The 22,899-nt window shown below is 37.5% G+C and overlaps 1 protein-coding gene across 31 annotated transcripts in view; it reads left to right on the top strand.

The window, feature by feature from the left end:
- Window positions 1–21,127, top strand: part of LOC127428197 (transcription factor MafG-like) — a 46,555-nt gene extending 25,428 nt beyond the window's left edge. For 11 of the 31 annotated variants that reach the window (XM_051676381.1, XM_051676380.1, XM_051676376.1 and 8 more), the window contains 2 exons: window positions 4,960–5,027; window positions 14,243–21,127. In XM_051676381.1, coding sequence (XP_051532341.1) covers window positions 4,992–5,027; window positions 14,243–14,713 — 507 coding nt within the window. In that variant the 5' untranslated portion in view covers window positions 4,960–4,991 and the 3' untranslated portion in view covers window positions 14,714–21,127. The other 20 variants (XR_007895045.1, XR_007895046.1, XR_007895044.1 and 17 more) reach the window with 5 other exon arrangements.
- Window positions 21,128–22,899: the final 1,772 nt, after the last annotated feature.

Below are 22,899 nucleotides of genomic sequence, written 5' to 3'. Positions count from 1 at the left end.
ATTATTAAAACTGCACCGTTAAAATCTGCTGCTCAAAAGAACCCAGAAGCACGGTTTCCTGCGGTAATTTCATCTATAGCTCCCCTTGTGACAACGCTGAGAATGTAGTGCAAACTTGCGTTGCAGACACTAGGTAGAAGTTGGTGTGTTTGCACTTGTGTATTTAGGGCGTGAGTCTGCACTGGTTTGACGGCCGTGAGCTGTTTGAAGGACTTGCAGCAGAACTTTTTCTAATCGCAGGTTTTCTTGCGTCGGCTGCTGAGTTCAGTTCTTTCGCTCCCCTTCTGTCGACCCCAATCCCGCCGCCCTTCGCTAAGCTTCACAAATGTGTTGAGGAGGCAGTTTAGAGCGAGAGCTTTTCCCAACAACTGCCAGTGCTTGCTTGCCCTCTCGCTCTCTCTCTCATTCTCTCTCCTTGTGGCTTTATTCATCCATTCTTTTTGTCTACCTTCTTTCTGCCTTCTAGAACTCATTTTGCTTCTTTTCTCAAACAAACTGTTATTGGCATGACTGTTAACTATTATGGCTGCAGCGTTCTGGATATTTATATGGTATTGGCACTGTGTGCGTGTGCGTGCATGCGTGAGTGTGCTTGTACGTGCGTGTGAGTGTATGTGCGAGTGTGTGCGTGAGAGCGTGTGTGTGTGTTTGTGGCGAGTTGGTCATATGTGATTATTAATCCACAAAAGGCCGTGATTTAAAGACAGATAAACGCGGTCTGTGTGTGATTCAGAATAAACCAGTGACGCACTGATCTGTGTACATGTGCATGATGACGCTCTCGGATCAAAGTAATGCAGATTCAAGCATTCACCCAATTCCAAACATTAATAACAGTTACAAGTTCTTATACAAATCTACAAACACAGAGTAACAGAAAAGGAGATTACAGCGTTACAGGAAATGCAGAACACTGTAATGTGTCAAATACACATCTCCTTTTCTGTGTCAAAATAAAAGTCCCCACGTGAAGATGAAGGAAACAGGAACGTTTGTATAACACAAATCAGAATAATAATGATTAAGCATTATATTATAATAATACACCTGACGTGTCCCACAGTAATAATTGAGTATTATGTTCAATGGGGTTTCAGAAATAATCAGTGAAGTCGCTTTGCACAGTAAAAACATTTTATTAAGCTATTATGGATCATTGTATATGAAATATAAAGTGCATATCATTGAAAATGATTGAATTTCATTCTCCCTTGTGTTTATTTAATAATGTCATTATTATTTAAATTATTATATTTTAATATCTTTAAAATATTGAATCTACTTGTCTACAGTGGCTGTATGGATAAAATGATGGTTCATCAAAACAAAAACACTTTTGAGCCATTTTACAGCAAATACATAATTATCGAGATATATTTCAAATATCGTCAGTAGGCTGAAAAATATGGAGAGAGAATTTTTTCAGACGTATCGCCTAGCCCTAATTACTGCTATGGTTTTACTCTGCAGATCATGGTTAAAATATGGTTACTGTAGTAAAAGCATGGTAAATATTGAGGTTACTATAGTTTTACAACAAATACAATAGTTCAACTATGGTAACTACAACAATGGATAGTTTTCATTATAAATGGAGAAAGGAAATGCAAAGGAACGAAAAATTATTTCAGAAAATCCGAGTGGAGGAGGACGAATCTCAGTTGCCTCCACGTCTGAGACCATCAAACCGTGCATCTTATCACGTGGCTTGTTGAGCGTGTTACCGCGGAGATGTAGCGCGTGTGGAGGCTTCACGCTATTCTCCGCAACATCCACGCACAACTCTCCACACGCCCCACCGAGAGTGAGAACCATATTATAGCGACCACGAGGAGGTTACCCCATGTGACTCTACCCTCCCTAGCAACAGGGCCAATTCGGTTGCTTAGGAGACCTGACTGGAGTCACTCAGCACACCCTGGATTCAAACTCGCAACTCCAGGGGTGGTAGTCAGCGTCTTTACCACTGAGCTACCCAGGGTAAATGAGTTTTTTTAAATCTGGATTGAGTTTCATATTATGCGTCTTCCACATTCCTCTGCCTTTGATCACGGGGACGCATCCTTGTGTGTTTGGTTGTCATGGTGATGGTGGTGGCTGATGGGGAGGGGAAACACAAACCCTATTGTTGTGTGACAGTGTGTGTGATTGACAGGTCATTTACATTCTCATTGTTTATTCTGTTTAATGAGTTTAATCCTGACTCAACTCTGAGGGATTCCCATGCGGGGTTCAGGGATATACAGCTGTATATAGACCTTCTGTCTGTCTGTCTCTGCTGTGAGTGTATTATGGGATGTGTAGTAGTTGTGTCGCTGATGTCGTGGCTCTCTTTGATGTGATTCTATTAATAGCTGCAGGATTCATGATGGGCCGGAGGCGCCCACCCTGTCTGTCTCTCCGATCACAGAGCCCAAAATGAACACATTCAAAAGCCAATTCTTGCTCTCATTTGGCTTTTAGTCTTTAAACAGTCCCACCTGGATTTTGCTGCACTTTTTCCTGGTTATTGCGGCCCAAAATGATTGAATTTTCTGCAGCTTTTCTTAAAAATTGCAATGTCAATGACATTATAAGTCCAATTATCAATTAAATCAATTTTATTAGCAAGGAAAAAATAATAAATGCACACAAAAATACCCCATACAGAAGAGGTGAAACGCATGACGTGTCACTAATACAAGTTCAATGGGAGACCCTTAATTAAGTAAATTTTGGTATGGTTTAAATAGCAGACCTAAAATTAAACTGTAAACTTAAAACACAGATAAATAATTATAGTGATCATTTGATGTGTCCTAAATAAACACAATTAATCAGATTTTCACACTTTGGAAATGACGGCCAATAAAAAGTGATATTTCTCTTGATTTGTCTGTGTTTTGTCTCATATTTCATCTCAATCATGCTCTTCACTCACACTTTTGTCCTCTTGATTAACAAGTACACTAACATTTGAACTTTATTAGGGGTGAAACTGTTTGGTGTGCTGGAAATGACGTCACAACTGTGGGACAAAATTGAAAGAAATCATTTCCACACTAAATATTGAAATGGTGTGTTTATTATATGGGTGTTTATTTAGTGTTATGTCACTCTGATGGTTTGTGTTTAGAAATGTGCAGAATCACACTCACTCTATCCCATGATGCCCCGGGAAAGCAAGAACAATGACGACCCCTCATCACACCCCTGAATGCTTCGATGAGAACCATTGTAGACGCGCGCGCGCGTGTGTGCGTGTGCGTGTGTGTGCGCGCGCGTGTCTGTGTGCGCGTGTGTGCGCGCTCGCGTGCGTGTGTGGCTGTGTGCGCGCGTGTGTGCATGTGCGTGTGTGTGTGCGCCCTCGTGCTTGTGTCTGTGTGCGCGCGTGTGTGCGCTTGCGTGCGTGTGCGCTCGCGTGCGTGTGTGTGTCTGTGTGCGCGCGTGTGTGTGTGCGCACGCGTGCGTGTGTGTGCGCTCGCGTGCGTGTGTGTGTGTGTGTGTGTGATATGTCGTCAGCTTTCTTAACCCATGTTATGCATGTTATATTGGCGCCGCTTTTGCTGATTTGTATTCTGGAAATCTCATGTTTTTGCTGTCGTTCTCAGTGTGAATTACTTGCTTCGGACTAAATTAGGAAATGCAAAAAACTTTGGTGAGGATCAGCTTTGCTTTGAAATGAATAAAAATTATTCTAATATGTAAAAAAAAAAAAAAAAAACATATATTTGGTTCTGTTTATCTGGCCAGAACCCTATACAGATGAGCAAATATTGGCACAGATTTGATCAGATCAGGCATACATGAATATTCACAACATGTTCTCAATGATCTTGTTGCCAGTATATAATTAAGCATCATAGTGAATGTCCTTGGGATTTTAAGGTGAGTTTTGTTTGTTTGTAAGTTCCCTTTTTGTCATGCGACTCGTATGAAAATGTTAAAGCAGGTATTTTTATATTTAGTTTTGACCTGTCCATTTCTAACTGTTGATTTGTGTAATCATCCATACATTGTCACGGAAACCCCAACATGGTATTTTACATATTAAAATGTTTTAGTAAAAAGTAGAATATTGCTGTTTATTACTGTGTTAAATTGATTCATATAAATGTCAGTAAATAAATATAATTCTTCCTTGTGTTATTGACTGAAAAACAATGGAAAACATGCTTTGGTTATTTTTAACTATAGATATCTTACTGTATTTTACTTGTTAAATTAAACTTTTTTCTGGCACCATTTATTTAACAATTTGGTGGAAATTATGGTTCTTTAATAAAAAATAAAAAAGCCATTTCAGAGCAAATACAATAGTAATCTGTATGTATAAAATAATGAGATTTTTTAGCAATATTGCTCAGCCCAAGTCCTAGATATTATACAAGAAGAAATAACATCTGACATTTAGCTTTCGTTGTTTAACGTTGTTTAATCTCTATCAGCAGTTATGTCTTTATTGTTTGGTTTGCTTTGGCATTTTGACTTTCTCAATGTTTGATCCAAAATACCACCAAGTCAGATGGTTGTCTTTTGTTGACGTCTGGATATTTGGAACGGATCCATGTTTTCTTCTCCAAACATCTAATCGCACTTCATCATTGGCTGGTAATCCCCTGGACCGCGGCCCATGCCATCACTTCCTTACCGCTGCTGTTCCTTCCTCTTATTGGTTCTTTGCCAGCCTATCAGACGTCAGCATGTCTCTGAAGCATCCTAGGTGTCTTAAAACATCAAACTCCCAACCGCCATGACCACAGAGGAAGTTTGAAACAGGAAGCCAGGGTTTAAAGTGATCACTTTCACTACTCCAGTTTTCTTCATGTGGTTGGAGAATTCAACACTGTTTTGCTTTCACTTGCTTTTTCTTGTCATGAGCTCTGACACCTCTCAGAAGTCATGTTATTGGTTTCATCAAACATCTCAGTGTTGTAGATTCAGACTCTCTTAGTGACTGACATGTCTTTTCTGTTGCAGATCTGTGTGGTTTGTCTGCGGTTCCTCGTGGCATGACGACCACTAACAAAGGAAACAAGGCCTTGAAGGTGAGCTCAGTCTGTTCTCATGATATTGCTGTTTATTGAAAATTTTGTAATTTACTCACCTTTATGTCTTTTCATATCTGTATTTGAATTTTTGTCATTAGTGGAACACAAAAAAATATATGTTTTTGGGGGGGCTGTCCAAAAATGACAAAGAACACCATAGAAGTATCATAAAATAGTCTATATGACTCGTGCACTATATTCCAAGTCTTCTGAAGTCACATGATAGCTTTCTGTGAGGAACAGACCCAGATTTGCACTGGAGAGAAACATTTTCAGTGAATAACAACTTAAATATTAGTCAGTACATTAACGTGCAGTTTTTTTGTTTTGTTTTTTTGCGTTGTTGAGCTAGTCTTCATCTGTCTGTTCAAGTGTGCATGACACAATGTGTAATTGCATATTCGAAGCAAGGACGTAAAATCACCTCTGGGCAATTCCTGCGTTACAGTTGTGACATTTGCAGTGAAAACGTGAAATTAAACTACTCATTACCAGTATGCCGAACCATTTGTATGTATAATTATCATAAACCTTTGCAGACAGAGTACAGATATCAAATCTTTTGATTTTCTCCCCTTTTTCCTCCCAATTCGGAATGCCCAATTCCCAATGTGCTTTTTTAGTCCTCATGGTGGCGTAGTGATTTGCCTCAGTCCGGGTGGCGGAGGACGAATCTCAGTTGTCTCCGCATCTGAGACCGTCAATCCGCGCATCTTTTCACGTGACTTGTTGAGCGCGTTACCATGGAGACGTAGCGCGTGTGGAGGCTTCACACTATTCTCTGTGGCATCCACGCACAACTCACAATGCGCCCCACCGAGAGCGAGAACCACATTATAGTGACCACGAGGAGGTTACCCCATGTGACTCTACTCTCCCTAGCAACCGGGTCAATTTGGTTGCTTAGGAGACCTGGCTGGAGTCACTCAGCACACCCTGGATTCAAACTAGTGAACTCCAGGGGTGATAGCCAGCGTCTATATGTGCTGAACAGGCCCCCTGTTTTTGTCTTTTCAGGCAAATTAACTTACATTACGAACGTGACATCTTTTTTTGTAGACCACACACTTCGTAAAAATGGTGAAAATCCAGACGTAATTATAGGGTCAATGATGGATTCGTGTTTGTAATTGAATTAAAAAAAAAAATATATATATATATATGTATATTTTTTTTTTTTTTAGGATAGTTCAAATATTTGAACAGTTTTACTCTATTTTTTTTAATTAAAACATGATATTCATTTATTTTAATGAGCTCTTAGTGTGTTTTGAGTTAACCTGCTGTTGCACCTAAAAAATGTCATGTGATGCGACCGTAAGATTTATTTAAAATAATGATACAACAAGCTTCCATTCATTAACATTAGTAAATGCATTAGGTTTCATGAACAAATAATGAACAATATATGTTTTACAGCATTTATTCATATTTTCTAATGTTTGTTAATAAAAATGCAGTTGTTCATGATTAGTTCATGTTAGTTCATAGTGCGTTAACTAATGTTAACTAATACAACTGTTGATTTTAAAAATGTTTTAGCATATGTTAAAATTAACATGAACAAATATTAATAAATGCTGTAAATGTATTCTTGATTGTTAGTTCATGTTAACTAATGTTAACAAATGTAACCTTATTGTAAAGTGTTACCAAAATAATATATTACCTTTACATGCATAATATTTTCATGTTTATCTTTTTAGGGCAGTCTCTCAGGTGTTTCATAAATTTACATAACCATTTTATTCTTTAAAACCTCAAACATTTATGGAAAAAGTTTAGCAAAATCATTTACTTTAGCATTAGCCTTATTACATCAGTGACCTGACACAGAGGTTAAATACCTGATCTTGAATTTTTTTATTGCCGTAATTGGTTGCATCACATATTTCATAACAATCATCATCAGACAACATTCATTCATGTAATATGATTTTAAAAACAATAAAAATGCTTGGAATTGTGTTAATACAGAACAGTTGTGGAAGCATGCCAAATATGACAACACTGAACTTCAAAAACTGTGAGTGATTTTAATTAAACTTTCAAAAGAGAAGTTGTGGCTGTACGGCCGCACCACATGATATTTTCACACTTTAAATGTGGACACATAGGCCTGCACAAACCAGCCAAAACGCTTTGAAACCTGCAGACGTTGACCCCTGAGACATCGGAATCCATTAGGGCCGCACAGTTGATTAACAGTTAAATGGCCATTAAGTGATTACTAAACCATAATAGAGTCTATATTCACCGCTTTATTCAGAGTGAAGCAGCGGCGCTCTCTAGCAAGTTTGTGCGGCACACGTTGAGCAGCAACATTATTAAATGATAAAAAATTATCATATTACAAAGAGAGGTTGACCTATTGTTGATTTTGCTGATACAGATAACTAAGGTGGGGGAAAAGGCAGAAAAACGATTAATCCACCAATGGTTTTTTTTATTTATTTTTAGATTTAGCCTTTAGGGGTCTGGGTAGCTCAGTGGTAAAATACGCTGGCTACCACCCCTGGAGTTCGCTAGTTCTAGTATAACTAAGGTGGGGGAAAAGGCAGATGAACGATTCATTTTCGCTAGTTCGAATCCAGGGCATGATGAGTGACTCCAGTCAGGTCTCCTAAGCAACCAAATTGGCCCAGTTGCTAGGGAGGGTAGAGTCACATGGGGTAACCTCCTTGTGGTCGCTATAATGTGGTTCTCGCTCTCGGTGGGGCGTGTGGTGAGTTGAGCGTGGTTGCCGTGGTGAATGGCGTGAAGCCTTCACACACGCTATGTCTCCGTGGCAACGCGCTCAACAAGCCACATGATAAGATGCGTGGGTTGACTGTCTCAGACGTGGAGGCAACTGAGATTCATACTCCGCCACCCGGATTGAGGTGAATCACTACGCGACCACGAGGACTTAGAGCGCATTGGGAATTGGGCATTCCAAATTGGGAGAAAAAGGGAAAAAAATTAAAAAAAATAAAAATAAATAAATTTAGCCTTTAGAATTATACAATTTTTATTTCCGTACAATGAAGGGCACAGACATAGAGGCTTAAATGAACAAAATCCCAAAAGCAGTTTATTGTGCAACCAAAATCCCAACGATAACCAGAAAAATTAAGATTAGGTGCATAACGCAGAACTTTTAACTATAAACAAGCCTGAAATTCACCCAAGACTCTTATTTTTAAATTAAAGAGACTTGGCTCCATTATAATGCTCTACAGTACATGTAAGAAGCATTTAAAGCTTTTATATTCACTAGATGAAGAGTTTTGTGTAGTTTTTGTATATATAGTTTATAAATGTATACAGTATATTATACAGTATATACAGTTGAAGTCAGAAGTTTATGTACACTTAGGTGTAAGTCATTTAAACTCATTTTTTAACCACTCCACAGATTTAATATTAGCAAACTATAGTTTTGGCAAGTTGTTTAGGACATCTACTTTGTGCATGACACGAGTAATTTTTCCAACAACTGTTTACAGACAGATTGTTTCACTTTTAATTGACTATATCACAATTCCAGTGGGTCAGAAGTTTACATACACTAAGTTAACTGTGCCTTTAAGCAGCTTGGAAAATTCAAGAAAATGATGTCAAGCCTTTAGCCAATTAGCTTCTGATAGGAGGTGTACTGAACTGGAGGTGTACCTGTGGATGTGTTTAAAGGGCTACCTTCAAACTCAGTGCCTCTTAGCTTGACATCATGGGAAAATCAAAAGAAATCAGCCAAGACCTCAGAAAACAAATTGTGGACCTCCACAAGCCTGGTTCATCCTTGGGAGCAATTTCCAAACACCTGAAGGTACCACGTTCATCTGTACAAACAATAGTACACAAGTATAAACACCATGGGACCACGCAGCCATCATACCGATCAGGAAGGAGATGCATTCTGTCTCATAGAGATGAACGTAGTTTGGTGTGAAAAGTGCAAATCAATCCCAGAACAACAGCAAAGGACCTTGTGAAGATGCTGGAGGAAACAGGTAGACAAGTATCTATATCCACAGTAAAACGAGTCCTATATTGACATAACCTGAAAGGCTGCTCGGCAAGGAAGAAGCCGATGCTCCAAAACCACCATAAAAAGGCCAGACTACAGTTTGCAAGTGCACATGGGGACAAAGATCTTACTTTGTGGAGAAATGTCCTCTGGTCTGATGAAACAAAAATTGAACTGTTTGGCCATAATGACCATCGTTATGTTTGAAGGAAAAAGGGTGAGGCTTGCAAGCTGAATTACACCATCCCAACCGTGAAGCACGTGATGTGCAGGAGTGTTTGCTGCAGGAGGGACTGGTGCACTTCACAAAATAGATAGCATCATGAGGAAGGAAAATTATGTTGATATATACATAATCCTTCCAATTCCAAATCGGTCAGAAATCTAGGGGTAACCATCGATAACAGACTAAATTTCACAGACCTCATCTCAAAGACCGCAAAATCATGTAGATTTACACTCTACAATATCAGGAAGATAAGACCCTTCCTCTCTGAACATGCCACACAACTGCTTGTTCAGTCACTTGTCATAACTAGACTGGACTACTGTAACGCTGTCATTGCAGGCCTCCCTGCATGTGCAACTAGACCCCTGCAAATGATCCAGAATGGAGCAGCACGTCTGGTCTTTAATCAACCAAAGAGAGCACATGTTACACCACTCCTTGTCTCTCTTCACTGGCTGCCGGTTGATGCACATATCAAATTCAAGGCTCTGATGCTGGCATACAGAACAGTCACTGGGTCTACTCCAGCATACCTAAAATCATTTCTGCAAAGCTACGCGCCCACTAGAAGCCTGCGGTCGGCTAAGGAAAGTTGCTTTGTTGTACCAACACAAAGAGGCACCAAAACACTTTCCCGGACTTTCGGCTTCATCATACCACGTTGGTGGAACGACATTCCCAACTCCATCCGTGAAGCTGACTCACTCTCCGTCTTCAAAAAACGACAAAAAACACATCTTTTCCATGAGCACTTAACCAGTTATTAAAAAAAAGAAGAAAAAAAATTCCTGTTGCACTTTATTCTGTTTTGAATACTATTCTGATGCTAGTGAAACTTTGTAATAAAGCACTTTTCGTACCACTGTCTCCTTAAGATGATTCACTTATGTTTTCCTCTTTTGTAAGTCGCTTTGGATAAAAGCGTCTGCCAAATGAATAACTGTAAAATGTAAATGTAAATATATTGAAGCAACATCTCAAGACATCAGTCAGGAAGTTAAAGCTCGGTCGCAAATGGGTCTTCCAAATGGACAATGACCCCAAGCACACCTCCAAAGTTGTGGCAAAATGGCTAAAGGACAACAAAGTCAAGGTATTGGAGTGGCCATCACAAAGCCCTGACCTCAATCTGATAGAACATTTGTGGGCAGAACTGAAAAAGCGTGTGTGAGCAAGGAGGCCTACAAACCTGACTCAGTTACACCAGTTCTGTCTGGAGGAATGGGCCAAAATTCCAGCAACTTATTGAGAGAAGCTTGTGGAAGGCTACACAAAACATTTGACCCAAGTTAAACAATTTAAAGGCAATGCTATCAAATACTAACATAGTGTATGTAAACTTCTGACCCACTGGGAATGTGATGAAAGAAATAAAAGCTGAAATAAATCATTCTCTCTACTATTATTCTGACATTTCACATTCTTAAAATAAAGTAGTGATCCTAACTGACCTAAGACAGGGAATGTTTTCTACGATTAAATGTCAGGAATTATGAAAAACTGAGTTTAAATGTATTTGGCTAAAGTGTATGTAAACTTCTGACTTCAGCTGTATGTGTATATATATATATATACACGTATACACACACACACACACACAGATGGAATAAAAAAAGCAACTATCGGTATAGATATCGGTCTACCTCTAAATACAATTCTATGTCTTTTGACGCATACATCAACCCTCTATGGACACGCTGGACAAAGAATCACCATTGGCTAGTAGAGTGTTGTTTTTGTTTTGACTTTTGACAACATGTAAGCGTAATGCAACTGAAAACTAAAAAAAGATATTAAGAAAACCGAGAAGGCATCATGTGTGTGTGTGTGTGTGTGTGTGTGTATACATACAGTGGATATAAAAAGTCTACACACCCCTGTTAAAACAGCAGGTTTTTGTGATGTAAAAAATTAAACAAAGATAAATCATATCAGACTTTTTGCACCTTTAATGTAAAAATTACAACGTATGCACAGCCACTGAAAACCAAAATGACACATTTCAGAGAAAAAAATAAAAAACAGAATAACCTAACTGCATAAGTGTGCACATCCCTGAACTAATACAGAGTTGAAGCACCCTTTGATTTTATTACAGCACTCAGTCTGTTTGGATAAGAGTCTGTTAGCTTGGCACATCTTGACTTGGGAGTATTTTACCACTCTTCTTTGCAAAAACGATCTGTCAAATTGCGAGGGCATCTGTGTACGGCCCACTTCAGGTCCCCTCACAGATTTTCTATAGGATTCAGGTCTGGGCTCTGGCTGGGCCATTCCAAAACATTCATGTTTTATTGCTGAAGCCATTCGTTTGTTGATTTGGATGTGTGCTTTGGATCACTGTCATGCTGAAAGGTGAAAGATCTCTTCATTTTCAGCTTTCTAGCAGACGCCAGAAGGTTCTGTGCCAAAACTGACTGATACTTGGAGCTATTCATGATTCCCTCCATCTTCACTAAAGTCCCAGTTCCAGCTGAAAAAAAGCAGCCCCAAAGCATGATGCTGCCACCACCATGCTTCACCGTGGGTATGGTGATCTTTTGCTGATGTGCCGTGTTGTTTTTGCACCAAACATACCTTTTAAAATTTGGGGCAAAAAGTTCAATCTTGGTCTCATCAGACATAACACATTTTTCCACATGGTTTTGGGAGACTGGATACGGGTTTTTGCCGGGCTTGGAGGTTTCATTTCGTCAGAAAAGGCTTGCGTCTTGCCACCCTGCTCCATAGCCCAGACAGATGAAGAATACAGGAGATAGTTGTCACATGTAGGGAGCAACCAGTACTTGCCAGAAAGAGCTGCAGCTCCTTTAATGTTGCTGTCGGCCTCTTGACAGCCTCCCTGAGCAATTTTCTCTTTGTCTTCTCATCAGTTTTGGAGGGACGTCCTGTTCTTGATAATGTCACTGTTGTGCCATACTTTCTCCACTTGTTGATGACTGTCTTCACTGTGTTCTATAGTATATCTAATGCCTTGGAAATGTTTGTGTAGCCCTCACCTGAGTGATACCTTTCAACAATGAGATCCTGTTGATGTTCTGTAAGCTCTTTGTGGCCCATGGCTCTTGTAGCAGCATGCAGACAAATCCTACAAGAACAGCTGAGATTTATTTGGAGTTAATCAGAGTCACTTCAGGTGAAGACAGGTGTGTAATATTTCACATGCGCTTGATGATTGGTTGATTCTAAACACAGCCACATACCCAATTATAAAAGGATGTGCACACAGTTAGGTTATTCTTAATGTTTATTTTTTTTCTCTGAAATGTGTCACTTTGGTTTTCAGTGGCATTTCATGGGTTGTAATTTTTACATTAAAGGTGCAAAAAGTCTGATATGATTTATCTTTGTTTCATTTTTTACATCACAAAAACCTGCTGTTTTAACAGGGGTGTGTAGACTTTTTATATCCACTGTGTGTGTGTGTGTGTGTGTGTGTGTGTGTGTGTGTGTGTATGTATGTGTGTGTGTGTGTGTGTGTATATATATTGATATTAGATTTCATATAAATGATTTCACACAATATAGTATGCAAGCTTGTACATTTTATTTTAATATTTTGCTTCTGATCCCTTTCAATCACATTTTAGCTTGTGTACAATTGTATACATTTCACATTCTATCAATTTATTTGATGTCATGAATTTTTATTTTGAATGATACAAGCTGTTGTCACTGTTTGAAATTTCATACAAATTGTTTTAAATATTCACAAGGTTGGAACCTAATGAAAACAGAATTCCTAATTATATTATAAAAATAATAATTTAAGTGTTACTATATCAAAACTACTGTCCAAAAAAAAAAAAACATGTTAAATTCTTTCATATTTACAGTGTTTTCTGAAGTTAAAACATGTCACAATGTATGATTGTACCTTTAAATATTTCTGTATTTACACATTTATCACACTTACAACATTACATCATTTTGAAACATGTTGCACTTGTTTGATTTACATTGAGTTTACATTGATATACAGTATAACAAGTGCTAAATTGGTGCCATCTCTTTAAGAGAAGTGTTTACGGTTGAAAGAGAGAAGTGCAATGTATGATTAGAAATAATGTTTCTTTTTATCTTTTAGATCACTAACTGACTGTAAATAACAGAAAGGATATTAAAAGAGACATGAAATGAAAATGGGGTTCCTGGGTCTCGTCTTTGGATCCAAAATACACAGAATGAAGCAAAAGGAACTTTGACTTGTATAATGTGTATGACTTGCTTGTACAAATACTTATTGTACATGTTATCAAATGAAAACCTACAAGCTCTCGAGTTTTGCAACACATTTATCTTCTAACTGAAGTCCAACAGGCACGTAACTGGTCTGTAGGCTTGCTTTAAAAAGGAGAATTTTAACCAAAATCAGAGTTGACGTCATTAAATGCAATATCAATGCCATTTCACGGCTGAACTAAAGCGATGGTGCCAGTGAAAGATCTGGACCCACTGCAGCCAAATAAGGTCAATTTCCTTCAGGGCACGCACTCAAGAGACACAACACGCTGAATCCAGCTTCTTAATCAGTAAAAGGATTGCAGCACTCAAGTTCTTCTTCGCCACTACACAACTCAAGCTCTGCAGTGTCTAATAAAATACATATTTTAGATGCAAAGTGCGAAATTTGGTCGCATATGCGAGTGATTTACTCACCATGTAAAGGGCTGTACATGTGCACAATGAGTTCAGTTATGGTCTGATTAATGTGCAAAAAACATGCTGACTTCTCTTAAGCATTTACATGACATTTTAAAAAGACGAATTATTGTCCTTGTCAGACTGAAATCTAACTTTTAAAGTGCCTGTAAACATACTGAGTGGCTCAAACAAAATGTTCCTTTTGTGCTTTACAAAAGAAATAAACACATATGAGGTTGGAACAACATGAGGGTGAGTAAATGACGACAAATTTAAATTTTTAGGCGACTTCTCCCTTTACGTAACATTTCTCGTCCATGTTTCTGTCAGGTGAAGAGGGAGCCCGGTGAGAATGGGACGAGTCTTACAGACGATGAGCTGGTGTCCATGTCGGTCCGTGAACTCAACCAGCATCTGCGTGGTCTGTCGAAAGAAGAGATCCTGCAGCTAAAACAGCGCCGGCGGACGCTCAAGAACCGTGGCTACGCTGCTAGCTGCCGCGTGAAACGTGTCACCCAGAAGGAGGAGCTAGAGAGGCAGAAGGCGGAGCTACAACAAGAAGTGGAGAAACTCGCCTCGGAAAACGCCAGTATGAAAGTCGAGCTGGACGCGTTGCGCTCCAAATATGAGGCTCTGCAAAGTTTCGCCAGAACTGTGGCCCGAGGGCCCGTGGTGCCCGTTTCTAATGCGGTCGCTCCCCGCGGGCCCTTTGCGTCTGTCATCGGGCCCCTCGTTCCCGGCAAGGTGGGAGCTACGAGTGTCATCACAATAGTTAAATCTAAAACTGATGCGAGGTCTTAGTGCCCTACAGAGGGAGCAAGAGAGAGTGTTGGTCAGTGCATGATGGTTTAGGCGTGGGACAGAAATTTGTCTTGATGTCATTTTAGGGCGAATATTAGACTGAAATAGCCGTTCAATTTTTGCTGGTTCTGGGTTACTAAAGGAGGAAGGCACATCTAGGACAGTTAATACACTTGGGCTTCCAAAATAGTCTCCAAATTACAAACGGAAATATAAATTTCATTGCGGACGTCTGTGATATTGCTGTGAGATTTTGTACAAATATTGGCGACATTGTATTGTGTGTTTTTTGTATACATGAGGTCCAAGTTCAGTGTTTATGTTGTTGGAAATATTGTACTTTTTTTTTTTTTTTTTGCGTTTGTGTGTTCTTTATTTTCTCTTTGGAGATGCCTTGTTTCTGTCCTTTTGTTTACGGACTGCAGGCACACAACACTTTATTAACGTTCAGCTCTTCCACCGTCTCCATATTATGCTGTGAAACTCAAAGAGAAGGTAAATAAAATAGACTTTTTCCATTATAATGAGATGGAATGTAATAAAGAATTGTCAGCCAATGAGAAACTCCATTTACCTGAGCCTGTTTATGCACTGACCAATCACTGATGGGCAGGAGGAGAGGAGGCGGAGTCAAACGTGCTGATGTTGTTCATATGGTAGCTATCAGGATCTCACACCAGTTTATGTGCTAACTCGTCCATTTTCAGGACAGAAAATACTCTTTTATTTTGAGTGATGAGACTTTATTGGCAAGGCAATAACATATATTTGTTACAGCTTTTTTTTGCTTTGTGGAACCTGTGAAAATGTTCGATTTGATTGTGAATTGTTTGTTTCAAACAAGATTATAATGTCTGTCATTGTCAGTAAATCCAGAGAGATTTTTCACTATATCAATTGATTTTTTACATTGTTGAGTAAAAACGAGATAAGAGAAAAAAAACTCAAGCTTCTGCTTTTGAAAGATGGACTGTCGGGCGACATAAACTGGTGATATCTCACAAGCTTTACCATAAATTTGTTGCTGTGACATTGCGTAACGTATTCTAAGAATCTTTGTCTATATTGGTGGTCTTGAATTTTATATTGCAAAAAATGCATTATTTATAAAATGTTTAAAAAATAAATTTAAAGTTGTTTGATAGCTCTCTTTTTTGCAATTGTACCAAAAGTGGCTTAACTATTGAAGTCAATAGCTTTTTCTAGTGACTAGGCGCGTAAAACTGTGGACTAGCGCGTGTAGTGTGATTTGTACTGGTGAGGTGGCGCTGTTGTTTACGATGTGACTCACTTCTGATTTCAGTCGAACGCAGACGATGAGCGCATGTCGTCCGTGATCTCTGTAGTTTCCGATTTGTTTAGCTGTTGATATTTTCGATACTCTTTGATCTTTTCCACAAGAGTTTGAAAGTTTGCTTCGGCCGCGGTTAAATGGACGCACTCAAAGCGAAGCGTGTTTGTTGCGGAAGAAGACTTCTCAGGACAGCGTAACTACTTCAAGGGTGTCTGTTGTGCAACTGCTGCCTCATCCTCTGCGTTTGAGTCCTTTCATGTGATGTGTAATTTTTATACATTTTTAGTGTAAAACGTTTCTATGGTATATTACAATATGTTTGTTTGTTTTTTCCTTCTATTTGACTTGTTTTCTTTAAATGCCAGGGAAGTGACTCCTGTATCTGCACTGTTTTAAACTAAACAAACGAGCGATGTGTCTCTGCTGTATAACGTTTAATTTGATGTACGGCTGCTCTCGATGCTGCAACACTGTTCCTAGCGGGATGCAAAATATATGTTTTCTCGCAATGTTTTTTTTTATTATTATTTATTTATTTTTTATAAAAAGTCTAGCTTTTTTCCCCTTTTGTTTGGCCAAATAAATTTTCCATTTAGAAAAGACACAAAAAAACTTATAAGCATGACCATTATTATGCTGCGTTCACGTCTCGTCTGAATGACCGTAATTACTCTTAGATTGGACTCGGAACGGTTGACGTCCTCAGAAATGATTCGTTTCTTTATGGCAAAGCTCAAAATGCCAGAAATGATCCATGTGTGGCTTTAATGTTGATGACGTCACTACATTAATTTCACCTCTAAATGCACCTAAAGCTACGAAAACGCATCAGGTAATATTTGCTATAATAAAATGACATTAAATTGTACAATGTCTCAATCGCGATTGAAGCCATGGCAGTTTTGGTTGTTTTTACATCAAATTCAGAGTTTCAAACTTGTGATTATGAGTTTGACAAAGATGTGAATGTTTTACTATTCAGAAACTCGTTATTACTGTAATTCCAACATTACGTTAACGCAGCGTTAATGCTTTTAAAAACTTTACAGTGTCTCATGATCGCTAGCTAACTACCTTTAACTATTGAAGCCACGGCAATTTTGGTTGTTTTTACGTAAAATTCTGTGTTTCAAACTTGAAATTATGAATTTGACAAGACTTGAATTGTTTTTATCTACTCAAACTCATAATTACCGTAATTCCAACATGATGTGAACGCAGCATTAATGGTTTTAAAAACAGTACAATGTCTTGTGAATGCTATGTAATTACCTTTAACTGTTGAAGCCACGGCAATTTTGGTGGTTTTAACATAGAATTCAGAGTTTCACATTTGTAATTGCTCGTTTGATGTGAGCGTTTTTTTGTTTTTTGCTACTTGGAAACTTGTAATTATAACCAACAACTTTTAATGATTTCTGTCATACAGCTCAAGAATTTTCTTGTTTAGCCCAAAGATGTCTGATTTTGAGACGATGCCCGTAGAAATGTACAGCACACATTTGCTTTCTACTTCATTTACGATGAAAGAATTTTCTTTGGAAGTTTTTTTCACATTGCGCTGATCTGGCATTTTAAAAACAAATTTGTTGTAGGTATATTTATGACAATTTTTTTTTTTTTTTATTATCGTTGTAAATTAACTGAAAAAACGTTCTCTAACTGGCTAATCTGTGAAATTGTTTTGTAACAAAGTCTTTGGTCCATCTCGCCATTGCTTTCGTAACCAATGGTAGTGTTCTATTGGCTGTGGCAGTTCTGTGGCGTGTCCCACATTCTATACGCAATGCATCAAAAGGTTTAAAAGAAAAAAAATCTAGATCTAGCTTACTCGCAAACAATGATAACGTGATTTTTGTGTTTGTGTGTCAGGTTGCACTTCTGCCCAATAATGGCACAACTGATGTTCCAAACTTTTCTTCCGAATGTTCCAAATGTTGTCGCTATGGTCGTCGTGGTGATTTGGTGTAAAAAGTGACCCTATGAACTATATGCAAATCAGCTGGCAGTAGGAAAGAGTCACGACCTCTCAATAGGAATATAGTTTTTGGTCATCCGTAAATAATCGCTTATGAGTGCAACAAATTTTGTGTTGTGCAACACTTACATACTCGCAAAAAATTCAACCAATTGATGATTGCCGTCTGATACACACTAGATTTACCCAAAAAGGGCTCTGCAACTGAGGACTAAACTCAAATTTTATATTTTCATTTAATTCAGTCTTTCTGTTTTTGAAACGGTGCCATGTCCCGAGAGGTAAAAGAAAGGGTTCTCAATAGTAAAGTAAGACAATCCTGAGAATAGCCACTCTGATAAATGTCTTAAAAATGTCTTATACCTGCTTAGAATTCTTAAAGGAATAGTTCTGTCATCATTTACTCCGCCTCATTTACAAACCCACAAGACTTTTTTCTGTCCTTTTTGAAGTGTGACAGCCCCTGGTCATGACCAGCCTGAACATTTGCTGAACATCTTTTTGAAAGACAGAGGGTGGGTAAATGATGACAGAATTTACATTTCTGGGTGAACCGTTCCTTTAAGACTCAGTCCGATAGACCCATTGGTCAGACCATGATTGACAGGGGTCAAAGAGTCACACTGGTCAGTTCAAATTTCAGTTGTAGACTTTTCATAAGCAGATCAATAGCGAGCAATCGGTCGAGCTGTGTCCGGTTCTGTTGCTGGGCAAAATGTGCACTACCTCTGAATTCATGGCTTTGCCCTACTTCTCCTACAAACTCTCAGACTTCTACTTTGTCTTGACTTTTATTCGTTCTTTTCAAGCCCCAATGTGTTTCTGCTCTTAAAAACAAATTTTTTGTTGCCTCGTGGGACGTGCATTACAATGTTTCTTTTCAAGTTGAGGAAAAATGAGTTTGAAACCTTCAAATACTTTCTTTCTCTGCTTTCCTGTTAATGTTTAAAGGGTAGTTCACCCAAAAAGGAAAATTCTGTTTATTATTTACTCTTTATTTACCCTTTTCGAAGAATCTTCATGCAGGTCTTGACATACAACAACAGTTCATAGTGACCACGATTTTAAAGAACCAAAAAGGAGAAAAAATATCATCAAATTAGTTCATACAGTATGAAAGCCAAATGATAGATTTGTGTGGGAAACAGACCCAGGAAATTATTGCTGATTCTCACAAAACATGTCAAGAAAATGTCCTGGTCCTTTTTTAACTCCAAAATCAAAAGCAACATATGTTTTGCATAAAAGAAATGAAGCCCAATTTTAGGGCCATTAAGATTTTTTACATTGTGACATTATTATTTTCCATTAACCACATTTTATCCTCAATATGTATTAACACAACGTGAAAAAGATGGTCATTATTATATTCTCATTACCACAACATGACAAAATTATAAATATTTTTAATTGAGAACTATTTATATATTATAGTAGTAACCTTACGGATTTTAATATAATCATGTACAACAACAACTTTTTTTGACTATAAAACAGAAAACCAAAAATGACTGCGTTATGGTAATGAGAGTCATCATTGAAAACAAGGGGAAAAGTAGAAATAAAACATCCAGACGTGTTACGGTAATGAGAATCTTCATTGAGAACAAGAGGAATAGGAAAAATAAAATGTCTAAAAAAATAAATGTTTACATTTATGCTTTTTTAATGACAGATGCACACATTTTATCCCCACATTCTCATTAATGCAATCTGAAAAAGATGGTCTTTATGATTTAGTCATTATCACAATGTGAAAAATTATGGATTATTTAAATTGTAAAGTATTTATACATCTTAGTATTACATTCTTGGTACTGCCTTTCATTTTAGCTGATTTTAATTTAACAAAATCGTTGTTCAACAGCATGTTTTTTTTTACTGTAATACAGTAAAAAAGCAACTGTTATGGTAATGAGAATCATTGAAAACAATATCCAGACGTGTTACGGTAATGAGGATTGGGGAAGATTTTCAGTGAATAACGACTTCAATTTATGTCTGTTCGTCAACAAAGCTATCGTATTACTTCAGAAGAATTGGAAGATATCGCACAATTGATACGAGCTGCTTTTATGCTACTTTTATGGTGCTTTTTTGTCCTTTTTGGTGTCACTTTCCATTTTGGAGTCACTTGACACTTTCATTGTATGAAAAAGAGCAGCGCAAACATTCTGCTAAACATCTACTTTTGTGTTCCACAAAAAAAAAAAAAAAAAAAGCAGCATACAGGTTTGCAATGATATCAGGGTGGGTAAATAATGAAAGAACTGTCATTTTAGGGTGAACTATCCCTTTAAGACATTCAGCCTAACGTTAGTTCTGTGTGCTTTAGCTGTTTGGAAGGTTTCAGTCATTAACTCCTTATCAAGGTGCTTGACGGATCGCTCACATCTTGGCTCTTGGTGTTTTTTGAACCGCTTGTAATGACACATATGACTTTTCCTCTAGATTCACAACTGTTGGATCAATAAAACGAGGAAAGAGCCGCGTGTTTCTGAGTTGATGGCACTGTTGTTGCTGTTCATTGCAACCTAAAACTTGTTTGTGTTCTATAGAAGTGAAATCATTTGTATACCGCACTTAAGAAATGTAGATTTCAGCTTTGTAATGTTCTGTTCTTGTTTACTGTTGCCTTTTGAATTCAACTTCTTCCCCCTTTTTACATTTTATTTCCCTTCTCAATGTCAATCTCAATGTCACCAGAGTCGCATTCATATGAGTGACTCTACAAGCTTATTGGACTGCAGTTTATCTCTGTATCAACATGTAAACAGTCAAATATGTCAAGCTAAAATTAGCTGTGAGTTTATTATTATTACGATGGATTTGATTTGTCTAAAAAAAAATAAAGAAATGGTTTTGTTGTTTTTCTGTATGGGGTGTATTAAGATATCCTAGTTCTTTGTATGGGAAATATAGATACCGTGAAAGTCCATTTAACTGTAAGTATTTATCAACTAAGTTATTGTACTTTTGCAATTTGTAGATAAGTAATATAATGTATTGGTATATAATGATGAAATTAACTGTATCAGTCAGTCTGGGGCGTCCTTTAATTTATTGATGTATATACTGTATGTTTGTTGATATACAGCTTACTTTATTTTGTATATGACCAATAAATACATTTTGAAAAAGAGACCTTTGTCTGTTAATATTTTTTTTTCTTAAAGCTGTGTGTGTGTGTCTCTCTATAATGGCATTGATGACCTAAATGAAAGAAATATTCCTGATTTAAAGCCTTTTTTTAGGTGTGCCATGAATAGCGTTGTCACATTTTATTATATTATTTTTTCCATGGACCCTTAAAAGAGGAAGAGAGAAAGGTAGCAGATGACCTAGTTTGCAGGCGCTCTCGGCGGGCATATTTTTGGCCTGACATTAGTAAAACATGACACAATCATGAGGGACGACAAGGTGCTGCCACACATAACAGGAACGCAGACAGACAGATCAGTGTTTACTGTTGCTGTGTTCCAGGTGTCACACAGACGTTACAATCACTCATGTGTTTCCTCTCTGCTGACGTTCACTTACTACATGAGCGACACCTTTGTTAGTGTGTAACCGAATGCTTAGTGTACACTCACCCAACTAACACATTTATTTATTCCGGGTTCAACACAAATTAAGCTCAATTGACAGCATTTGTGTCATAATGTTGATTGATTCATTTCTACTCATCCCTCCTTTTCTTTAAATCTGTGTTCCAGTGAGACACTTACAATGGAAGTCACTTACAATGCTGTTAGTAAGTGATTTTATGACAGTAAAATCATGTTAACACACATATTGTTTATGTCTTGTGTCTATACTTTTGAAACAGTGAGTATTTTAATGTTTACAGATTGACCCCATTGACTTTCATTGTAAGTGTCTCACTGGAACACACATTTGTGCTTTTTTAAAGAAAAGGAGGGACGAGTCGACATTCATTTATGTGTTAATCAACATTATGACACAAATGCTGCTGATTGAGATTAACTTGCATTGAACCCGGAATATTCCTTTAAGGTTCTTTTTTGGTTACCCAGGAAAGTTTTCTTTATGGAAATAGAATGTTTGTTTTAGGTTGTGCATAATGTTCCTCCGGCATTCTATTAACCTCTAAATTTGAAAATGAACCTTACTGCAACATTACATCTACATCTACAAGCCATATCTTGTTTTAATGTTGTATAATATAAAATAATGAAAAATATGAATGGGACAATAAAACCTGAAAATTACCATTAATGATTGTTCTGTATAATTCTGTATGGGGAATGTTGTCATTATTTGGAGTGAGTCACAAAGGAAACTTTCCAGCTAAATTTAAATGGTAAAACCATTATGAAACAGCAAACATGTAAGAAGTAACGTACAAAAATGGCAAACCCTTGTGGCAAAAATATTGTAATTATTAAATTGTATACATTTTTTTAATAATATTTAAAACACAAGTTCAGTTAAAATCTACCTTCATTATATGCAATTGACTTATGTCTGTAGAATATGACATCTGTCTGTAATGTATTTCAGTGTGGTTTTATTGTGCTTGTTTGTCCAACAGTTTAGAAAATAGGATGATATTGGAATTTTAGCTAGAGGATAGCATTATTTTAATTTAAGAGGGATTTTAACTAGGTCTTTGAAACTATAATACAAAACCACTAGAGAAAACACTTGTTTATTTAAATGGACTTTTCACCTACAATCTGAACATTTCCTTAAAGATGTAGTCCTTGTGACCACATCCTTGTGTGACAACTAGCCCCGGTCTCCCATACAAACAAATTAAGGTTTCTGTTCATAAAGCTTCCTGATGGATCAGTCTGCTCCTAAATCACTGGGTCACCTCTTATGGAACAATAAAACATTTATTTACACATATACATTTTTATTATGCGGTGTTCCTGTAGCTCAACTGGT

This window comes from Myxocyprinus asiaticus, chromosome 37 (genome assembly GCF_019703515.2).
Source record: "Myxocyprinus asiaticus isolate MX2 ecotype Aquarium Trade chromosome 37, UBuf_Myxa_2, whole genome shotgun sequence".
NCBI classification, from domain to species: domain Eukaryota; kingdom Metazoa; phylum Chordata; class Actinopteri; order Cypriniformes; family Catostomidae; genus Myxocyprinus; species Myxocyprinus asiaticus.
This window is presented reverse-complemented; position numbering and strand designations above follow the sequence as displayed.